We start from the raw sequence: 18,416 nt of genomic DNA on the forward strand, positions 1-18,416 counted from the left end.
GTAAGATTCTGCTTGAGGGCCACAATTTACAGTTTGTGTTTCTAGTCTCTGGTTCTGAAAACTGCACATGAAATTTATTAACATCCTCAATGCCAAAAGCATCAAATAAAACCCTGCTTCTTCCTTCTTTCTTCTCTTGTCCCAATTCTCTTTATAGGCCGGTGCAGAAATTTCAACTGTTAATCCAGAACAGTATTCAAAGCGCTTCTTGGACTTTATTGCCAACATCTTGACGTAACCTATCATGTTACATAGGACAGACACGAGACCTGGGGACAGCAGCAGTGGCTACAAGTGTAGGGAAAAAAAGGAACTCAAGAGAAGCACTCATCTTACAGAAAGCAACCCCTTTGTTTACATCTGCTGGCAAAGATGACTGAAGTGGGGTGGAGTACTCGCTTTAACAGCTGCCTGATATTCCCAGCATAGTTCTAGCTATTTCTGACTCTTTTGTGTGTGCAAAAAAAAAAAAAAGAAAAATTAAAATAATTTAAATAAATAGAACAGCTTACTCAGAGTGCACTGTGACAGTAATACTCTGATGCTACCAGCTGAAATGGAATAAATGAGCAAGGAGGTGTGGGGTGGGGGTGGGGAAGAGTAAATGCATGTTAAATCTACAATATTGATATCAAATTGTAAACTGTGGATCAGTTTATATTTTGAAAAAAGATACATGACAGTATTCTTCATGATGATGATGGCGAAAATAATGAAGACCTTACTGCGAATGTTACACTTACACCCTGCACACTGGCACTCCTTAAAAACACAGCTGCAACAGCCCTTGTGCCGGAGGCTTTTCCCATTTGGTTCCTAGCAGTTGGGTTTTCTCCTTTTCTTTCCTCCCTCTCCCGTTTTTTGTCTTCTTTTTCAGCACATTGCATCAGGAAGTTCAGCCTCTCAGGCATCTGAGAGCTGGCATCTCTTACCTTACAAAGAGCTAACATAATTCATGCTATGTGTACATTTTTGCTATAGTAAACTTACATTAAGGGAAAACTTTGCTTATTTCTCTTTGTTACCTGAGGTTTTCATTTGTTTTATATTCTGCAATATAGGAACTAATAATGTTACAAGTGTAAAAGTAGCTTATCTGAAGAAGCGCATAGTTTTGGGCAATAGTAGCTCCATCTTCTACCCATCCTGAGAGATGTGCACACTGATAGAAATTCCATTCCCTTGTAATTTACTGGGAATTTGAAGTTTAAATTGCTTATGTTGTACTGTTGAAATAGCAGTATTTTATTATAGATTATCCCTTGAAAAATGAACCCTGAATTTTACTGTTTACATTATTAGGAAAGCAGGGATATTTCTGAATTTCAGAGCCGTGTACAATATAAGACTTTTGAGTTTACATGTAAAGTTATTTTGCAGTACAAATGAAGTAATGTTTGTCATCTTCCAAGAAGTAATATGCAGTAGTGTACTAAAGTGAATGTCTCGCTCACCTCCATGTGGACTCTTTTACAATAAAATGTGAAAGGATATTTTGGAGGGAATTTTCCCAAGGTTGTCTTTCAGCATCAAAATGACCTGTCCTACCATTTATTCAATTTTGATTGTATAGTACATTGCCTGAAACTGTGCTGATCATGTTTAACTTGTTTAAAATTTTTAAACACTGTATTCCTTATCCTCTTGTATTTTTCCCTGAAAGACTCCATGCTTGAAAGAGACAAATTTACATATGCTTAAAAGTTTATCTACTTATACACTGTGCTAAAGCTGTGCCTTTGAAATTTCTTTATTGAAATTGTTAGATTTTGTAGGCAACATAAGAGAAGTCAAACCTCCCTCTCATCATTTCTAACTGGGATCAGGAGTGCCAGCATGCCTTCTCCATAACCAGTGTCAGTGCTGCTCAGCCTGCAACTGTGCATAACCTGTGTTGTGGTTCACTTCAGAGGAGCCCCTGCAACAGCAACCCCTTAAATACACTTTCAGCGGCCAAAGGCAATACTGTCCCTGTTGCTGTGTACTAATTTTTCTTCCTTTCCCCAACCTTTCCCACAGGGTTTTTGTTACGTTTGACTTAGTGATGTCTGCAGCACTGTAATGTATGTGTATACTTTTGTATTGTATGTATTTAAATAAGTTGGTACTGTGGCTTGATTTTTTTTTTTTTTGTCCTCTCCCTAAACACCCTGGTTGTCTACGTTCTCGCCCAAGTTTCGTTTTCTGAAGCTTCTGAAGGTATGAGGCCACAGGGAGACCCTGGAGTAAAAATAAGGTACTCAGAGTACGTATTTAATTGCGGCTAACGAGTGTACGTTTTTAGACCATTTTAGACATTTGCAGCAAAGCATTCTTTTTGTCTGTGTAGCATTTTTGTCACTCACTCTTGTTCATAAACTGTTTATTTGGACAGGGCAAGGAAGACTCATTATTGTGTATGTTAGTGCTTAGATTACACTCCAAACATGAGCAAGGCTTTATAAAATAAAGCACTTTGATGACTCACTAGGTAAATCCTTTGTTCTTGTCTTTCACCTGTGGTTTTGATTGCTTACAGATGAATTTGGATGTTAAATGCCTGTATCACAAAGGAAAAAAAGTAAGACAAAATTTAAACTTGAGATTTTTCACTAGATTTTAACATGCTTCTTACATGCTTACTTTAAGGGGCTTGAAACATTTCGTCTCTGGGGTTTTGGGCAGAGATTGGCTCTAAGAGTAAATACTGAGGTTTGTAATTGGTAAATCTGTAGACTAAATCCTAGTATTAATAACAAAACATCAAGATCATCCACAATAGTTAATTGATAGAAGGATTGGCAGAACTTTGCTGGCTGTGATTTTATTCTAAACCAATTAATTTAAAAGTATTTGGGAATAAGTCCAAACTTTCATGGGAAGGAGGGAGGGATTTTGTTCTAGAATTTCAAGACTTTGATTGTTGGGGCTTTCAGTGCATGATACAACCTGTGCTACATATTGTGGGCAAATGGCAGAAAAGTGTCTTTTTGTCTTTGTTCTGACTTAACATTTAATTCTTTTAATATATTTGTAACATTCTGGCTTTTTCAGTTTATTTCACAGATGTAGGAAAACAATATTTTCAGCAGTATTTGGTGTAAAATACATGACTGAATTAATGATAAAGTAGATATACCCCAATGACAAGGTGGCTGAGGAGCTATTCTCTTAAAAGTAGATGAAATTATAGAGACTGGAGAGATTCAGCTTCTTAATTACTCATTTAATAATGTCTCTAGTAATCTAAGGTTGCACTTCACACAGCTGCTCCAGCCGCTGAGAGCTTAGTGTGAACATGGTACTCAAGGAATGCTGCTCAGATTATGTGGATCATTAGCAATGGTGGGCAGCAGGCAGCTGCAGGACCCTGTCTTTAGCAGAAGTGTGTACATGGCAACGTGTAAGAAAAGGTTATCTTTCCTGAAGGTAGTGATGATATTCCATGTAGGAGATCCAGCTGGCTTGTCCATGCAAGGACTGTAACAAAATAAATAAATTAAAAATTCTTGGAAACAATAAGTTTCTATGTCAACTATATAACCTAAATGTATAATCTGAATTTCCAGCTCCCTCCCTTTTGCAACTAGTATTTCTTTTCCAAAGTAATACCAGTCCCTATATCAAGTGAGACTGTTGCATTCTGATGGAAAGCCTGCCTTTATCCATGTCTGCTCTCTATATGTGCTGTCTCTTTGGTTTCTCTCAAACTCATCTATTTAATGGGGGAAAAAATACAAAAATAGATAGCAGCTTAAAGGAGAAATCTGTTTCATCTCTGTCCTGATTTCTCTAGGTCAGGAGCTGTTTATGGCAATCAGCATATCCCTTACAATGCCAAGTGACAAAGGCCTTGTGTGTGAGATTAAATCATTAACAGTTGCTTTATTAAAACTGTTAAAAAACAGGTCTAGAGAGGACTTGAAGAGGTAATTATTGTCTGTCCTCGAGCAGTTCAGCTGTAAATAAACATTGGTAAAAATAGGGTTAATCTTTTCCAGGGAGCTACTTCCATGACTTCCCTGTGCTCTCTCTTCCCATGCCTCACTAGTTCTATCATTACATTACATTACAATTTTTTCTAAAATCTTACCTGACTACATTACTATCCTTTAAGCTCATTAATATTTGTTCTATCTACAGTGGACTCTAAGAACAGTTTATTCTATTCCTCTTCCAGTTTCTCTTAATGTGATCTTGCCTCTATGTACTGAACAATGTAAATATTAGCTTTTGCACATTTTAAATTAAATATTCTCTCTCTTATTTAACAAAATTATCAAAATGGTTTGAGCAAAGCAGAATGGCCTATTCCATTTTCTGTAATGCCTAATTAAAAAAAAAAAAAGTTAAAATGGTGCTTTTTGAATTTCTGTTTTGAGAATTTCTAAGCCATTGATTTACCATCTACTAAAAAAATTGTCATAATTGCTGTTTGCACAAAGTGCAGTTTCAAAATGAGCACAGCTAATCCTTGGCTGTAGTTGTTGCTATAAGTATAATAAAATACTGCTTTTCTCTTTTCCCAAACTAAACAATACCATGATCTTAGCTGTTCTCATCCTATTCCCTTTTCACAGCTTCCTGCCTCATCTCTGTTAGTGACAATCAAATAAAATAATTATTTGCCCATAAGTATTAAGATACAAAAAATACTTCTTGCAAGGTGGCATAAATTCATTCTTACCCAGTACTCTGAATATTTGTAGGCATTTTAGTTATTGCCCAATATGGTTTGAGTTCATAAAAAGCTTTTAGTTTGTTCCAACTCGATCTGATTAATTCATAGTGACTAATTTTATTTATCAATGTGTGTCCTGCTGGAATCAATGGTGTTTGTGCAGAAACCTTGTGTTTTGAAGAGGTTTAGCACTTCCACATAAGCCTGGAAGGTGATTTAACTCACTAAATTTCTGGTATTTCACCTTGCCCAAGGCCAAAGCACTCTACTTCCTTTTCCATTTTCTCCATTTTTAAGTGGCTGCATAAAGCTATTTTGTTGCAGGAATATCTCAGTCACTCTAATGTTTAGAGTGCACGTGTTGTACAGCTTCATGAGAGGAAAGTCCTGTTCATCAAACCTCATTTGCTTTTGTGACAAGGTAACCCAACTGGCTGATCAAGAGGAGCCAGTTGATGTAATGAGATTTTTGGATCTCAGTAAAGCTTTCAATGCTGTCTCACACAGAGTCCTCCTGTTATGTCCAGCTCACAGCTGGATAAACTCATCATGTGATGGGTGAGCAGCTGGCTCATGGGTCAGGCACAAAGGGTTACAGTGAATGGAGTGACATCAGTCTGGTGACCTGTCACTAGTGGAGTTCCACAGATTGCAGTAACAAGGGTTTAGGGTAAGAGGAGAGCACAAACCAAGAAACCTTTTCTGAAGTGGCAAGGAAGAGACAGTACTGAAGCTAGTAAAGAAATAAAGCTGAGAATAAGAAACAAAATACAAAGAAGCACCACTGGGTTTGGCATTATCTGCTTCTGCCCTGAGGTCAGGGAGGACAGTCCCTTATGGGAGCAGAGAAAAATCTTAGACCATAAAGATTATGATGCAGAAGGAAAGGCATAAATTTATATGTTGACAACACCATAAAAGCATTTTGCAATAATTACCTTCTCACCCGAAATAATGGGAACAGTGCTATGGTGTCAGATTGGAAGTCAAGTGAATCAGAGAGAACTGATCAGCCTAGAGAGCAGATGATAGCAACCCTAAAAAAGCACCTAGACCCTGCAGCATGTTTAAAAGCAATGCAGTAAAACATTCAAGGAGATACATAATTAAACTGCTGTATTTGGGTCATATGATACGCTGATAAAGAAAAGACTGAGCAGGAAGATGGCTGCATGGAACATTTCCATGCATCATCAAAATGAGCTCTTTCTGTGACCCAAACCAGTCTGTGGAAATGCTTTGTTTGGATGGGATGTTCTTTGGACAGAAACATTTCCCTGTGCCCTGTGTAACCTGTATCCCCACGTTTTAAGTCAGCCTCTTCATCAGACACAGTCCCTACAAACACTTTGTGTTTTTGTGGCTTTGTTCAGAGTCGTCTGGCCTAACACAATTGTTCTCATGGGCACGTTTGGGCAAGGGAGACCTGATAGAGGAGAGGATCAGTGTCTTCAGATGAGAAGATGGGCTTGAAAAGTCTGTCATTCTCTTAAGCTCCACTGGGAAGCAGCTCTTCCTTCTCAAGTATTGGGAGGTAGCTTTGAACCCTCAGTTCAGTCTTTAAGTTAGCAAACAGGTCACTAACTTGCCTGCCTGGAGAAGGTGCATCATGTGTCTATCAATTCACTGGAGGATGCTGCAGTGGAAGAGCAAATCACAGGTCATACCCTAAAAGCCGCCCAGTCTGATACATACATAGCAGTTGAAGGCTCATGCTTTAAATGTATGGTTATTCTGAAGAATTAGAATACAAATGTTTTAAATAAAAAATGCTTTCCCAAAATGGGGTTCTGTCCTTAAAAACCTGCAGAGAAGGGCTGCTGTCATATATTTTCTTGTGCTGGTAAACAGGGCTTTATCCAGACCCTCTCCAAAGGTACAGTGGACCACTGAGCAACTAACTGTACATTTGCTAGCAAGAGTATTACTGAAACAGCATTTGTTGGATTCTTGACAAACATGGCTTCACGGAAGAGAAAGAATTCACAGAGCTGTTGTTACTAGTCAAATTCCATTATATGCTCAAAGTAAAAAAATAAGCTTTTTCAAACAAAGAAACAAAGCAGATTGCGCCCTAGTAAGGACAAGAATACATCCATAATTTAGAGCAAGAGGGTGGGAAACATTACAGTGAACCGTGGCTGACTACAGATACCCAGAAGGTGAAGGCTGAAGATGATCTTCAAACAGCCAAGCTTTATGCTGTTAAATGCTTTATAGATCAAAATTATCAGCTTGAATTAATCCATGCTTTATAGGCAGATAGTGTGAAAAATGCAGCTGGGACATAATAGGATCAGAGTAACCGAAGTCAGGGAGTAAATGAGTTGCACAAGCTGTGAGTAGAACAGAAACCCTGCTGCGACCCTGCTCAGAGAGAATTGTGCTCGCTGGAGTTCATGGGCACCGGGGCAGGTGTAGCTTTTGCAAGGCAGCCACAACCCACATAAATACAGAGGCTGTGTCTGGGAGAAAGGAGTGGTTGGAAAGCAGGTCCATGTACTCAAACTTGTGATGTTTCTAAGCATACATATTGTCATTACATAGGGCAACTAAAGAAGGGAGATTGAATAAGAGAGTTAAGGGACTTGCCAGCTCGTAGAAATATAATTTCACGGCCAAGCATCACCAGAGGGCTAAATTTCACAGTTTATCCTGAAGATAAAAGGTGGAAAAGTTCAAATAGTTCAAAGAAACCAGGCAAGGATCACATACCAACGTATTTCCAGACCTTTTCAGGATTCTTTGACCAATGTTTGTGTTTAGGTCTTTCATATAATAGAGATATTGCCATTAATTGTCAGCTAGGAAATTAGTTTTAGATGTTAACAGCCAAACTGTTTCTAATTCTAATTGTTGCTTTTTTGCTAAAGAAAGTAATTTTAAACAGATCTCCTATGTGGCTTAATGTGGTTTTTAAGCAAGCTGCTCTCAAAAACTTCTTTAGCCCCTTCTTGTTTATTCCACAAATCAAAATGTTACCTTCCAGACTAATTCACAGTCTGGAGTGCAGTACTCTGGTTTTTAATCAGAATAATAGAAAATGGTCTCATCAACTTCCTTTGCACTGTCCCCACTCTCCACTGCAGTCACAATCAGGTCTGGCTTTAGCTATGCATTTCCTATAGCAAAGATTTACCATGGCAAAAAGCAAGCTGTACTACTTCTGAAGTTCACTTTGTCAAGCACATGTTATTCCTTCAAACCATTATTCACTTTGGAACACGTTCAACACATCAAAAGAAATCCAGAGGCATTTGAAATATTTTCTAACTTACAAATAACTTGAATTGGAAGTTATAACCTGATCCAAAGCCCAGGAAAGTCTCTGTCTAAATTCAATAGTTATTGAACCAGGTTCTTCAAGCATAACCTTTTCATCATCCATGACTCACACAGATTAGTCCCTGTGAAACTAAAAGGTGTTGCTGTTTTAACTGTGCCAGCATAAACTCGTATTTCCAGTCTTTCTTACCATGGATCTAGATCCATCTTGGTAAAAGTACCTATGTTGTTAGCCCATATCCCAGTATTTCCTTACAATGCTTGCTGGAGTTATTCTGCTTTGTACCAGCATAAAACGTATGATAGTTCTTGTACTGTACTAAAAGCTTTACAGCATAACTGCACCTTTAAAAGGAGAGTCAAACTTCTCTCCAAAACATTTACTGAGTATAACTATATTAAGTATAATGACTTAGCAAGACAGATGTTTGAGCAGACCTTCTCCTGAACAGAATCTTCAGGCCTGTTTGCCTAATGCTCTTGTAGTACTTAACAGCCAGCTCAAACATCCTTTCAACTGTCAAATAAATTCCCACAGACCAGATGAGAGCAGAACAAATCCAGCTCCAGCACACACACAGAGTATGTGCTAGTTTTCCTACAGTGTAATTAGTACCATGCAGCTTCTCTGTGCAACAGAACTCTCTGCCCTAAGCAAGGGAACGGAAAGCAAGCTCACGCTCTCTGTGTTAGACCTTCTCAATTCCAAAAGATACTTAAATACATAATTTAAAACACAAGCATGACCATTTCAACTCTAAGTTGACTGAAATGTTGTAGTAAGATGATGCTTTTCAGCTTTTATTGCTACAAAACCTTCCATGAGGAGTAAAACATGACAGAAGCTTTGTTTACAGCCAGACACAAAAGCTTTAATGAAATAAAAACATGGGAGCAATATGTCTTTCACAAATATATAATACAAACGGATTTTTCTCAAAACCTTTTTAGTACTACTAATTCTCGATTGAGAAAGAAATACCACAAAATCAACTCAAAGTAGTTTTATTGGAAAAAAACATTGGAGAGCAATTTAAGTCCTAACAATGCACACATCAGTTTGCACCACTGAAGAACCTATTCCTTTGATAAGTATCTTGTCTGTAATGTAGACCTTTGTCAAAGTACTTCTCCTCCAAGTTCCATTACTGCAAGATATGGAGGAACCTGCCCAGATGTTCTGCTGACTTTCCTGCTGTCTTGCTCTGATAAAGATGGAAAAAGTACCAGCAGAATAATAATTACTGTTATATTTATGAAAATAAGTTGGAATAAGAGTCTTAACAATTGTAAGCATCAAACTGTTTCACTCACCAAATTTCATCATACAAATGAACAAAGAAGGTGGGAGGGGAGCAGAAGAGAAATGAAGGGTGACAGCTGTTAATGTACTTGGATGTCACACACCAATGGATGTTGTTAAAGAGCAGAATGGTGTCAATTCCCATTTTTGCAGCTATGGCACACCCCTTTATTCATGCAACACATGATATGCAATTATCCAGCAGAGGTCACAGAAGTCAGCTATCCCTTTCATCTCATTCACATCAATTAGAGAAATATGCCAAGGTTCATTGAGATTTTTTGTTTTGTTTTGATTTGGTTTTGGTTTGGTTTTTTTGTTTTTTTGTTTTTTTTTACTTTTTGTGGCAGTTGAGGGACTGATCCTTGACTCCAGAAGTTCATAGCCTACTATCATGTCCTCAGGGCTGCAGACAGGAAGAAATATGCAGCTGTTCTGGTTAAAAAGTGAAAAAAAAAAAAATACATACCTTTAGTGTATGTGCCAAGGAAAGGTTATTAAAGATGCCCTGGAAGTCACTCTAGAGAGAAGCAATAAGGGCAAAGAAAAAGGATGTTCATGGCCTGATTTGATTTTAAGGCAGCAATTTCACCACCCACAGTCAGCTGTTTGTAGGGTAGAAGCACCAATTGTGCTTGTTCTGGGATAGCTACCAACTATTGTGCCCAGAAAATCCATCTGCAGCAACAGTATTAGCTGTGAGTGCATATTTCCCCACGTGGTGACATTCCTTCTGCCCTCTGGCTTTTGTTTGGGCTTTAACCTTGTGACCAGTGCAAATCTGTCTGCGCTAATGCAACACACAGGAGCAGCCAGAAGCCGTTTTGTGGCAGGAAAACTGTGACGTTTCTGTGACAGAAGCGTGGTGGGATGGCTCACATGGCTGAAGAGCTGTGGTGGATGGGTATAAACTCTTCAGGATGGATAGGCAAGGAAGGAGAGAAGGTGGGGAAGCCCTGTGCATTAGGGGCAGTTTGATTGTCTGGAGTTTAATGATGGTACCAGTGGGATTGAATCTTTATGGCTGAGAAGCCTGCAGATACAATGATGGGAGTGTTACAGACCTCCCAGCCAGGGTGAAGAGGCAGATGAAAAATTCCATAAGCAACTGGGAGAAGTCCTGCAATTGCTAGTCATGGTTCTCCTGGTACTTTTATCTAAAATGTGGGAGTTGGTCTCTATTCCCAAGTAACAGGACAAGAAGAAATGTCCTGAAGTTGCAGCAGGGGAGATTTAAGTATTGGCTAATAGGAAGAGAATCTTCACCGAGAGCGTTATCAAGCACTGGAAAGGGCTGCCCAGGAGTCCTGTTACACCCCCCTACAGAAGGCAAGGGCAACCCAGGTTCTTGTTATTAGATCCCATGGGGCAGGTTAGAGTGGAACAACACAGAACACTTGGCGTTGGTGAACACACAAATGTAGAGTTTATTGTAGAACAATTTGGTTGCAAAGGAAAGCGGGTATGTAGCCATTTTGGTTATTATTATCTGCAGTAATAGAACAACATACAAGCATTGCAATATGAAAGTACAACATCATCATCCAAGGACATGCACAAGGGAAAGGAAAGAGAGAAATGACAAGAGCATCAAGCACAAAATAGAGAGAAGGGACCAGAGTGAAAATCTCACCACCCACAGACCCTGTAACAAGATTTGGCTGCTTGTAGTCTTGGTCACAGACTGGATCCATCAAGTGGAGGAGGAAGTCCCAAAAAAGTGGTGGGGAATAATCTCTGGAGCACATCATCTATTGGGTTTATATCCACTCAGAACACCCAGAATCCCTCCCCTGGGGCAGGGAGATTGATGCAATAGCTGATCAAGGGGCTCTTGGGAGCCCTTGACACCTTCCAAGACAGCGCAGCTGCCCATCACATTGGGGCAGTTGAGTCGATTATGGCCCATCAGCAGAGACCAACAGCCTCAGCCACAGCCCGTGCAGCCTCACAACCCAGTGGTTTGTGCGGGGAGGACAATTTAGCGTGATGAGAGGCACATCCATCTCCACAGGATCCTCTCCTATCTCACTCACAGCCCCTCATTCTTTCACTTATCAGGTCGGAGGTTTAGCCATTACACACCCAAAAGCTCACCTCTATCTGAGCAAAGCAACCTTACACACTCCACAAATGGGGGAGTGTTTTGAGCCATTATCACTTAACAGTTCAGTTTTTCACAAATCCCCATCCCTAGAGGTATTTAAAAGTAGAGGTGGCACTTAGAGACAGTTTAGTGGTGGGTTAATGGTTGGACTCAATGATGTAAAAGGTCTTTTCCAACCTAAACAATTCTATGATTACATTATTTTCTTCAGTTTTTTTGTTAGGAGTCCATCATCAAATCCTCTCCTGTCCTGTGCTACTCCCTAGCTACTTCTCCAAGATGCTTTTTGTGCAATATGTGTATTTCCATACATACAACAACATTCTGGATATACATAATCATTTGGAGGACTGCATGGGATCCAAATATTTCTTTGGCATGTAAGTTGTAGTATAATGTTCAAAACCATAAATACACATGTGCATAAAAGTGAACAACTTTGGATCTATAAAGTTAAAAATTTCTTTTCAAGCTTCCTTCTTGTATTGCTAGGCTTGACTGTAAAACAGAGTCCCTGAATGAAAACACGCTGCATTAGATCCTCCTGTGCCATTTTTGGTTATCACCTCATCAAGAGAGAAATCCTCTTAAAATTAAAAATAGCATCCAGCATCAAGACTAGGCAGCAAAGTTATTCCCAATGAGATTTAAAAAAAAAATCAGTTCTTCAGCTGATTCATTGAAAGAGGCAAAGCACACTTTGCTTTCTTGGATGCATACCTGTATTTGTTTCCCTGAAAGCTTCATCTCAGGAACTCCACATGCTCCATGCCATCTCTGCCTCGTATACAGCTTATGGGAAAACAATGCAAAGCCATAAGGAAAGGAGCCTCACCTGGTTTTTGTTTTAGTTTTTTGGTTTGTTGTTTTTTTTTTTTTTCTGGCCTTACAGAGCCCTCTTAGGAGTACAACAAACCTAAGACAAAGCTGAAGTCTCCCTGATTGTCAGAAGGCACTGACCAGCTCTACAGCAATCTGTGCTGGACTGCCTTAGCCCAGGTTTTCCCAAACAAGGCCATTTTCCAGCTACTTGTCATTTGGAAATGAAATGCATTTCCTGAAGATTTGTCCAGGTCAACTTGTGATAGGGCCAGGGGTGATGGCTTTCATCTAAAGAGGAAACGTTTAGGAGTAAAAAAATATTTTTTTACAATGAGGGAGGTGAACATGCCATCTATCTAAGTTGAGGGTGCCCCATCCCTGGAAATGTTCAAAGCCAGGCCAGAGGGAACTCTGAGCAGCCTGGTCTAGTGAAGGGTGACCCGGCCCATGACAGCAGGGTTGGACTGCCTGGTCTTCAAAGGTCCCTCCCAAGCCAAGCCACCTGTGATTCTGGCTGCACATTCACACACCACAGGTCTCGCACTGCCTGGAAGCCTCAGATCTGCCATTAACAGCCTGCACAACTGATTCACACATTCACAGTCAGCCCAAAATACTTCCCAAGTGCTAAATTTATTGCACATTTACAATGAATCCAACACTTCCCAGAAGCTTCAGGCTCACTGCACAGGCTGAGCAGAGTAGAAGTGTAGCAGCTTCTGTCTGGAACATCCCAGCACGTGGGGATTGGGGTGGCACGGCCGCTGCATGGCTGATGGTGCCGGACCTGAGACACAAGCACACTAATGGAAAAAATAACCCTGTTCCACAGTGAAATATGAAGCAAATCCAAGAAGAACTCCTCCCTCCACTCCCCTAGATGCTGTACAGGAAGGTGTATCGACTGAAATCATTTACCACTTGCAGCTGCAGTTTGACTTCAAGCAGCAAGGAATCACAGAATCTGCTGGGCTGGAAGGGACCCATCAGGATCATCAAGTCCAGCTCCTGGCTGTGCACAGAACCATCCCAAGAGTCACCCCTAGTGCCAGAGAGCATTGTCCAAATGCTTCTTGAACTCTGTCAGGCTTGGTGCTGTGACCACTTCCCTGGGAACCCTATTCTAGTGCCCAGCCACCCTCCAGTGGAAGAACCTTTTCCTACTTATCCAGCCTAAACTTCCCCTGACACATCTACATGTCATTAATCCATGAGTTAAAGTCCACTGTCCTGCATCATGCTTCTGTTGGTATTTTGGCTGCCTTTCCAGGGGAAAGATTCTTGCTGGCTGGCATAAAACGATCAGAATTATGTACAGTTTTTTAATTATAGGTGTTTCTTGCACTTGTTTATCCAGAATTAGATACTACCATTATAAAAACAATTATGTAAGGACTTCTATGTTAATATAATTGTCCTGTTAATATAATGTTTATAACTAAAACTACCTCTTAACTTTCCACTTCTGCAGTTACACAAAATCCATTTTGAAGGTCTACTCTTAAGAGTATCATCATAAATGGAGCATGTTAGTGAAGCAACTTACAATTTCAGTTTAAAAGAAATACAGATAAAGCAATAAGTTTCTTTGCATAACAGGGGCTGAAATTCCTAACACCTGGAAAATGAAAAGACTCAATCACTAGGCTACAAAGTCTCTTTACTAAGTCTCTATAGATATGCAATACTGTGCTGAATTTCTAAAGCTTCAGTGTAGTAGTTTCTCAAACATGCTCTTTCCCCTCTTTGTATATAAAACAGGATATTTCAGTAGTATATGGACTGATGATACCTCAATTATTTTCAAAAAGGCATGCTTCAATGTATCACTTGCAATAGTAAGTAGATTTTGAAGCTGTCTGGCAATTACTTTTCTTAAAGCCTTGGTTTTGTGAAAATGGATCAAAACTAGTGTAAAAGCTGAACTATGACTCAATATTGCACTGCTTGTCCTGTAAGAAAAATAATTTCCAATCTGCATCACGTAGAGAAATGCCTTTCAGACTACCATGGTGTTTCATTTTTTTTTTCCTCAGAATTTCTGTTATTGGGGGAAAATAGAATACAGAGGCAAAAATGTTTTCATTGACTCCCACAAGTCTTTTATTAGACACAAGAGACAAAGAAAACATGTAACACCTGGAAGTCTGATGGTAAGAGGAAACAGGAATTATTTTTATCTATTTCCCCTCTACACCTCCACTACATTTCTTCAGCCCCTCAGTAAGTCATATGTCATCTTGGGAAGATATCCTTTTTTCTTCCAAACTCCCTCTGACAATGAATTAATTCTCCAGTTCATTTCTGGAGCTCGGTGTTTTTCTTTCACGTTTAACCTTTTTAGAGAAGGATTTCACCTTTTTGCCCAAAGTAATATGTTCACACACACACACCCCTTTGGTTTTTTAATTCATCATTAAAATGGTATTCTGTGTTTCAAACAGGTTAATCTCAAGTGTGCACCACAGACATTACCTCATCTGTGCAGCATATGCAGCTCAGTACATGCAGTCTCCTTTATGTGACAATCTCTTCAAGATTGCAAATTATCATTTCTCTATTAGAAACATAAAAGCATTTTTCACAATATGAAGAGAATTATGGCACATAAAAACACCATCAAAACTTGCATTGTCTTTAGAATACAATGAATGTGGGGTAAAAACAACCTACATGTTCCTGTTCACATAAAGTCAACAGTGGTATCTTTTGATTTTATAAAGAAATTCAGAAGTTTTTTTATGTATGCAGTTTATTTTTAGCTCTGTAAAAATGTTAAAGGCTGCAAACTTTTCTATGTCCTAGCTATAGAGACTTCATTATTCAAGAAAGGATAACAACAATTTAAAAAAAAAAAAAAGGCAGCTTATGCACACAGCAGTTATGCAGTTGTGCAAACTTAGCTGCTTTGTCCAATACTAGTACAGTCAAACTTGCATTGAAGAAACATTTTTAGTGTTTTTTGTGCATTTTGGCACAGATTATTTATGACCCAGGATAGCCAGAAAATTATTTCCATAAGCAGCTTGCTTTTCTTCTTTCTTTTCATCATTTTTCCTCTAAATGCTGAAGCTCACCATAGCCCATATGTAGACTCCTTTACAAGTTCTGCTAGTGATATTTTTGTTACTGTATGTAATTTGTGGCTAGCTAAATTGCATGTATTTAGCTTTGATAATTTTAAGCATTTACCATTCAATCCTATTCATGTTGATAATATTCTACTGGACTTCCAAAAAGAACAGAACAATTCCCTCAAAAACAAGTATTGTGTAGCCTGCCTAGAGCTGAATCTATTATGCTTTCCTACATGTTATATTATTTAAAGGAAGCTACATAAAGGGTACATTTTCTTTTCTATCTTTGAGAAATAAAAACCCTGATTCACTTGCAACACTCATACATGATTTAGTTATCTAGAAAACAGACACACACTAAATAAAAATATCTCCAAACCCACATATGTAATACCACAAAATCTTCTGATCTAACCAATGAGTTTGCATTTAGAGTCCACATCTCCACTAACACCACAGTTGCATCTGGGCCATTATGTTTAATAGCCCTCAGTGGACCCACCCCTCCCTTTAATGCTTTTGGCCTCCACAAGTGTTGCATGTATTCTCATGCTGTTCTCTCACTGCAGCCCTAGGAGCCTGAATTAGCTGCGCTGGCAGAAACATCCAGGAGGCTTGAATATTGTGTTTAGAGGATTAAAGTGGTCAATACCCCAGAGCAGAGTAAAAGATTCCTCCTCCTCCTCCAACAAAAAATAAAATGGAAGGAAGAACTGCCTCAAAAAAAAATTAAAAAGAGGATTCTGTCTTTAGAATTTACTTTTTGATAAGTTTAAATATAAATTGGAAAAAAGTCTGCAGAAAAAAAACCCTGCATTTTCTCATCTCACTGATTCTACTTTTTCCTTCACACTGTTCCTAAAAAATTCCAAAGACAACAAAGAACTGACCCTAAGGTTCATTTCCATCAAATGTCTTCTATGATGCTTTTAAGTTTGACTAGGTTTAAACAGCATATAATATACAGCACCAAACCTCAAGGAAAGAAAGAAATTTCTACATTAAACATAGATAATGGCTATATTACTTATTGGGAGACATGAACTACATCCCTGATAGTAAAAGATAAATTGCTCAGTATTTGCAGGGCTATGCATTAACAAAGTCAATGGAAGGGTACAAAATACAAAAAAAAAAATGTTTGTTTAAATAATAAAATTAGCTGAGAAAAGAGACTGGTTATGTATAAGTCATACAATTCATTAAATCTCACATTTCACTGAGGACAAAGAGAGGTTGAGGGAGAGAAAGTACTGAGCTGTGGGGATGTTAAAGAAACACCTCTCCCAACAAATACCAGGGAATGAAAATAAAATGACACCACTACATTTCCAACATAAAACTGCTCCTGAACCCTCTATTCCTCAGCCTGAGAGAAGATGAATAACACAAGAATTTTCTGTCAAGCCTGTTCAGATGCACAGATACCATCTGCACAAACTCAGCAAACAGATACAAGCACAACAGAAACATGCAAGTAATTGTAACCAAGTCACAAATTCTGCACGGTATAAAATATTTATCATTGCCACAGGTGGTGTAACAGTTTGCTGTACAGATGCTCACAAACCTGTCTATTAAACCTATGAAAGGAGCAGGTTTCCCAGTTTTACCTGGACTCAGAGCAGTGACTGAAACACAGCACCCTTAGGCAGAGTCCCCAGAACCTCTTCCCTTTGCATGTTTGTCCTTTGCCAATGTTTTTGTAAAACAGACAACTGTTTGTGGACACCAGTGTTACTAGAAGGTTGATAAGATCTGAAAGAGATCTAAAACTTGTGGCTGTGAATATTGCAACTGGAGCTGGCATCAAAGTAATTCCTCTGTCTGTCCTTTTTCCAGAGCCTCAAACTTGCACAGTGCACAGTCCCACACCCAGAACAAAGTCAGGTATGCTGGGGAATACTTCGGAGCACCTACTTAAAAGCAGAAAGGCCAGATCTGATTGCAAAGACCCCAGAGTACTAAATCAACCAACAACCAGAGCTCCAGCCCAGACTCAAGTCTCCAGATGCTCTTCCTCTTTTCATTTCCTCTCTGAATTGCTCTCTAACATCTGTGTTTCCTTTTAAATACCATACTACAATCCAAACCATTTGTAAAATATGTCAGTTTATACCAGAGCAGAGTGCTACTAGATAAATACAGGGGTTATGTGGAAGTATACACAGAAAATATGGCAGAGCAAATGTGCAGAATGAAGCATCTCCTGTCCATGGTCCCTTCAGGCAGGGTGTCCCAGCTCTCATACACATACATATCTCTAGTCACTGTCTGCCTCGATTGTTGCAGTTTCTTATTTTCCCACCTTCAGCGCTAAGGCAGCCCAGAGAGCAGCACACGTGCTGAGGAAACAACATTTCTAAGAGCCATTCAGTTGGGCCATTTGCTTCATATCCAGTCTCCTCACCTTCAAATTCATTCTCAGAGCAAATGAGTTTTCAATTGCATGTTTACATAGTGCTGAGCCCTTGGAAGGCAGAAGTGACAAGAAAGACAACGACCAGGGGCTGTCTTGACCACGTAACAGTTTTAAAACCCAGGCGGAGACACGAGAAGTCGTGGAGGAACGGCACAAAAGCCTGCTGTTCCTGCCTATAGCAATATCTGCTCCTACTCCCACCTCATTAATTGCTAGTTTTCCTGATTATAGAAACAGCTTTTTCTGCTGCTGAAATGTATGGCGCTGTGCCATTTGCATATGCAAACTGACAAACGAACAATGAACCAGTTGCACAGTTCCTTAGAGAGCAACAATGTAGAGGATTTACGACATGTATAAGGCAACAGGCAGGGAGGGAGTGTGGGGAGACGAGCACACAAAACCGCTGGTGATGGTCTTTATCATGTTTTTCTGATAAATAATCTTTCAGGCAGTCTATTGAAATAGAATATTCAGCACTTTAGTGGATTTCTGACACTGGATTTGGGAAAATAACAGAACTAAAGACCTGTGCAACTTTGATTTGCCTCCAGATGCATATCTGTTTATCAGATTTTAATATATGATCTTTGATTACATGCACACTGTTCAGCCAGTGTGCTGAACAGGTCTTTATGTTATTCCATGCAGAGAAGAGAGTGTTAATTTAACAAACAGAAACCCAGCATTCTCTTTTCTTCCTGTTATTAAAGGTGTAATCCAAGACTTTATTTGTATAT

At 39.2% G+C, this 18,416-nt stretch overlaps 1 protein-coding gene across 2 annotated transcripts in view; it reads left to right on the forward strand.

The window, feature by feature from the left end:
* PIP4K2A (phosphatidylinositol-5-phosphate 4-kinase type 2 alpha) overlaps window positions 1-2,475 on the forward strand; it is a 108,065-nt gene extending 105,590 nt beyond the window's left edge. For both annotated transcript variants that reach the window (XM_030264529.4, XM_030264528.4), the window contains one exon: window positions 158-2,475. In XM_030264529.4, the coding sequence (XP_030120389.3) occupies window positions 158-238 (81 nt within the window). In that variant the 3' untranslated portion in view covers window positions 239-2,475. The remainder of the gene's footprint in view (window positions 1-157) is intronic.
* The last annotated feature ends 15,941 nt before the right edge of the window (window positions 2,476-18,416 follow it).

This window comes from Taeniopygia guttata, chromosome 2 (genome assembly GCF_048771995.1).
Source record: "Taeniopygia guttata chromosome 2, bTaeGut7.mat, whole genome shotgun sequence".
NCBI lineage: Eukaryota > Metazoa > Chordata > Aves > Passeriformes > Estrildidae > Taeniopygia > Taeniopygia guttata.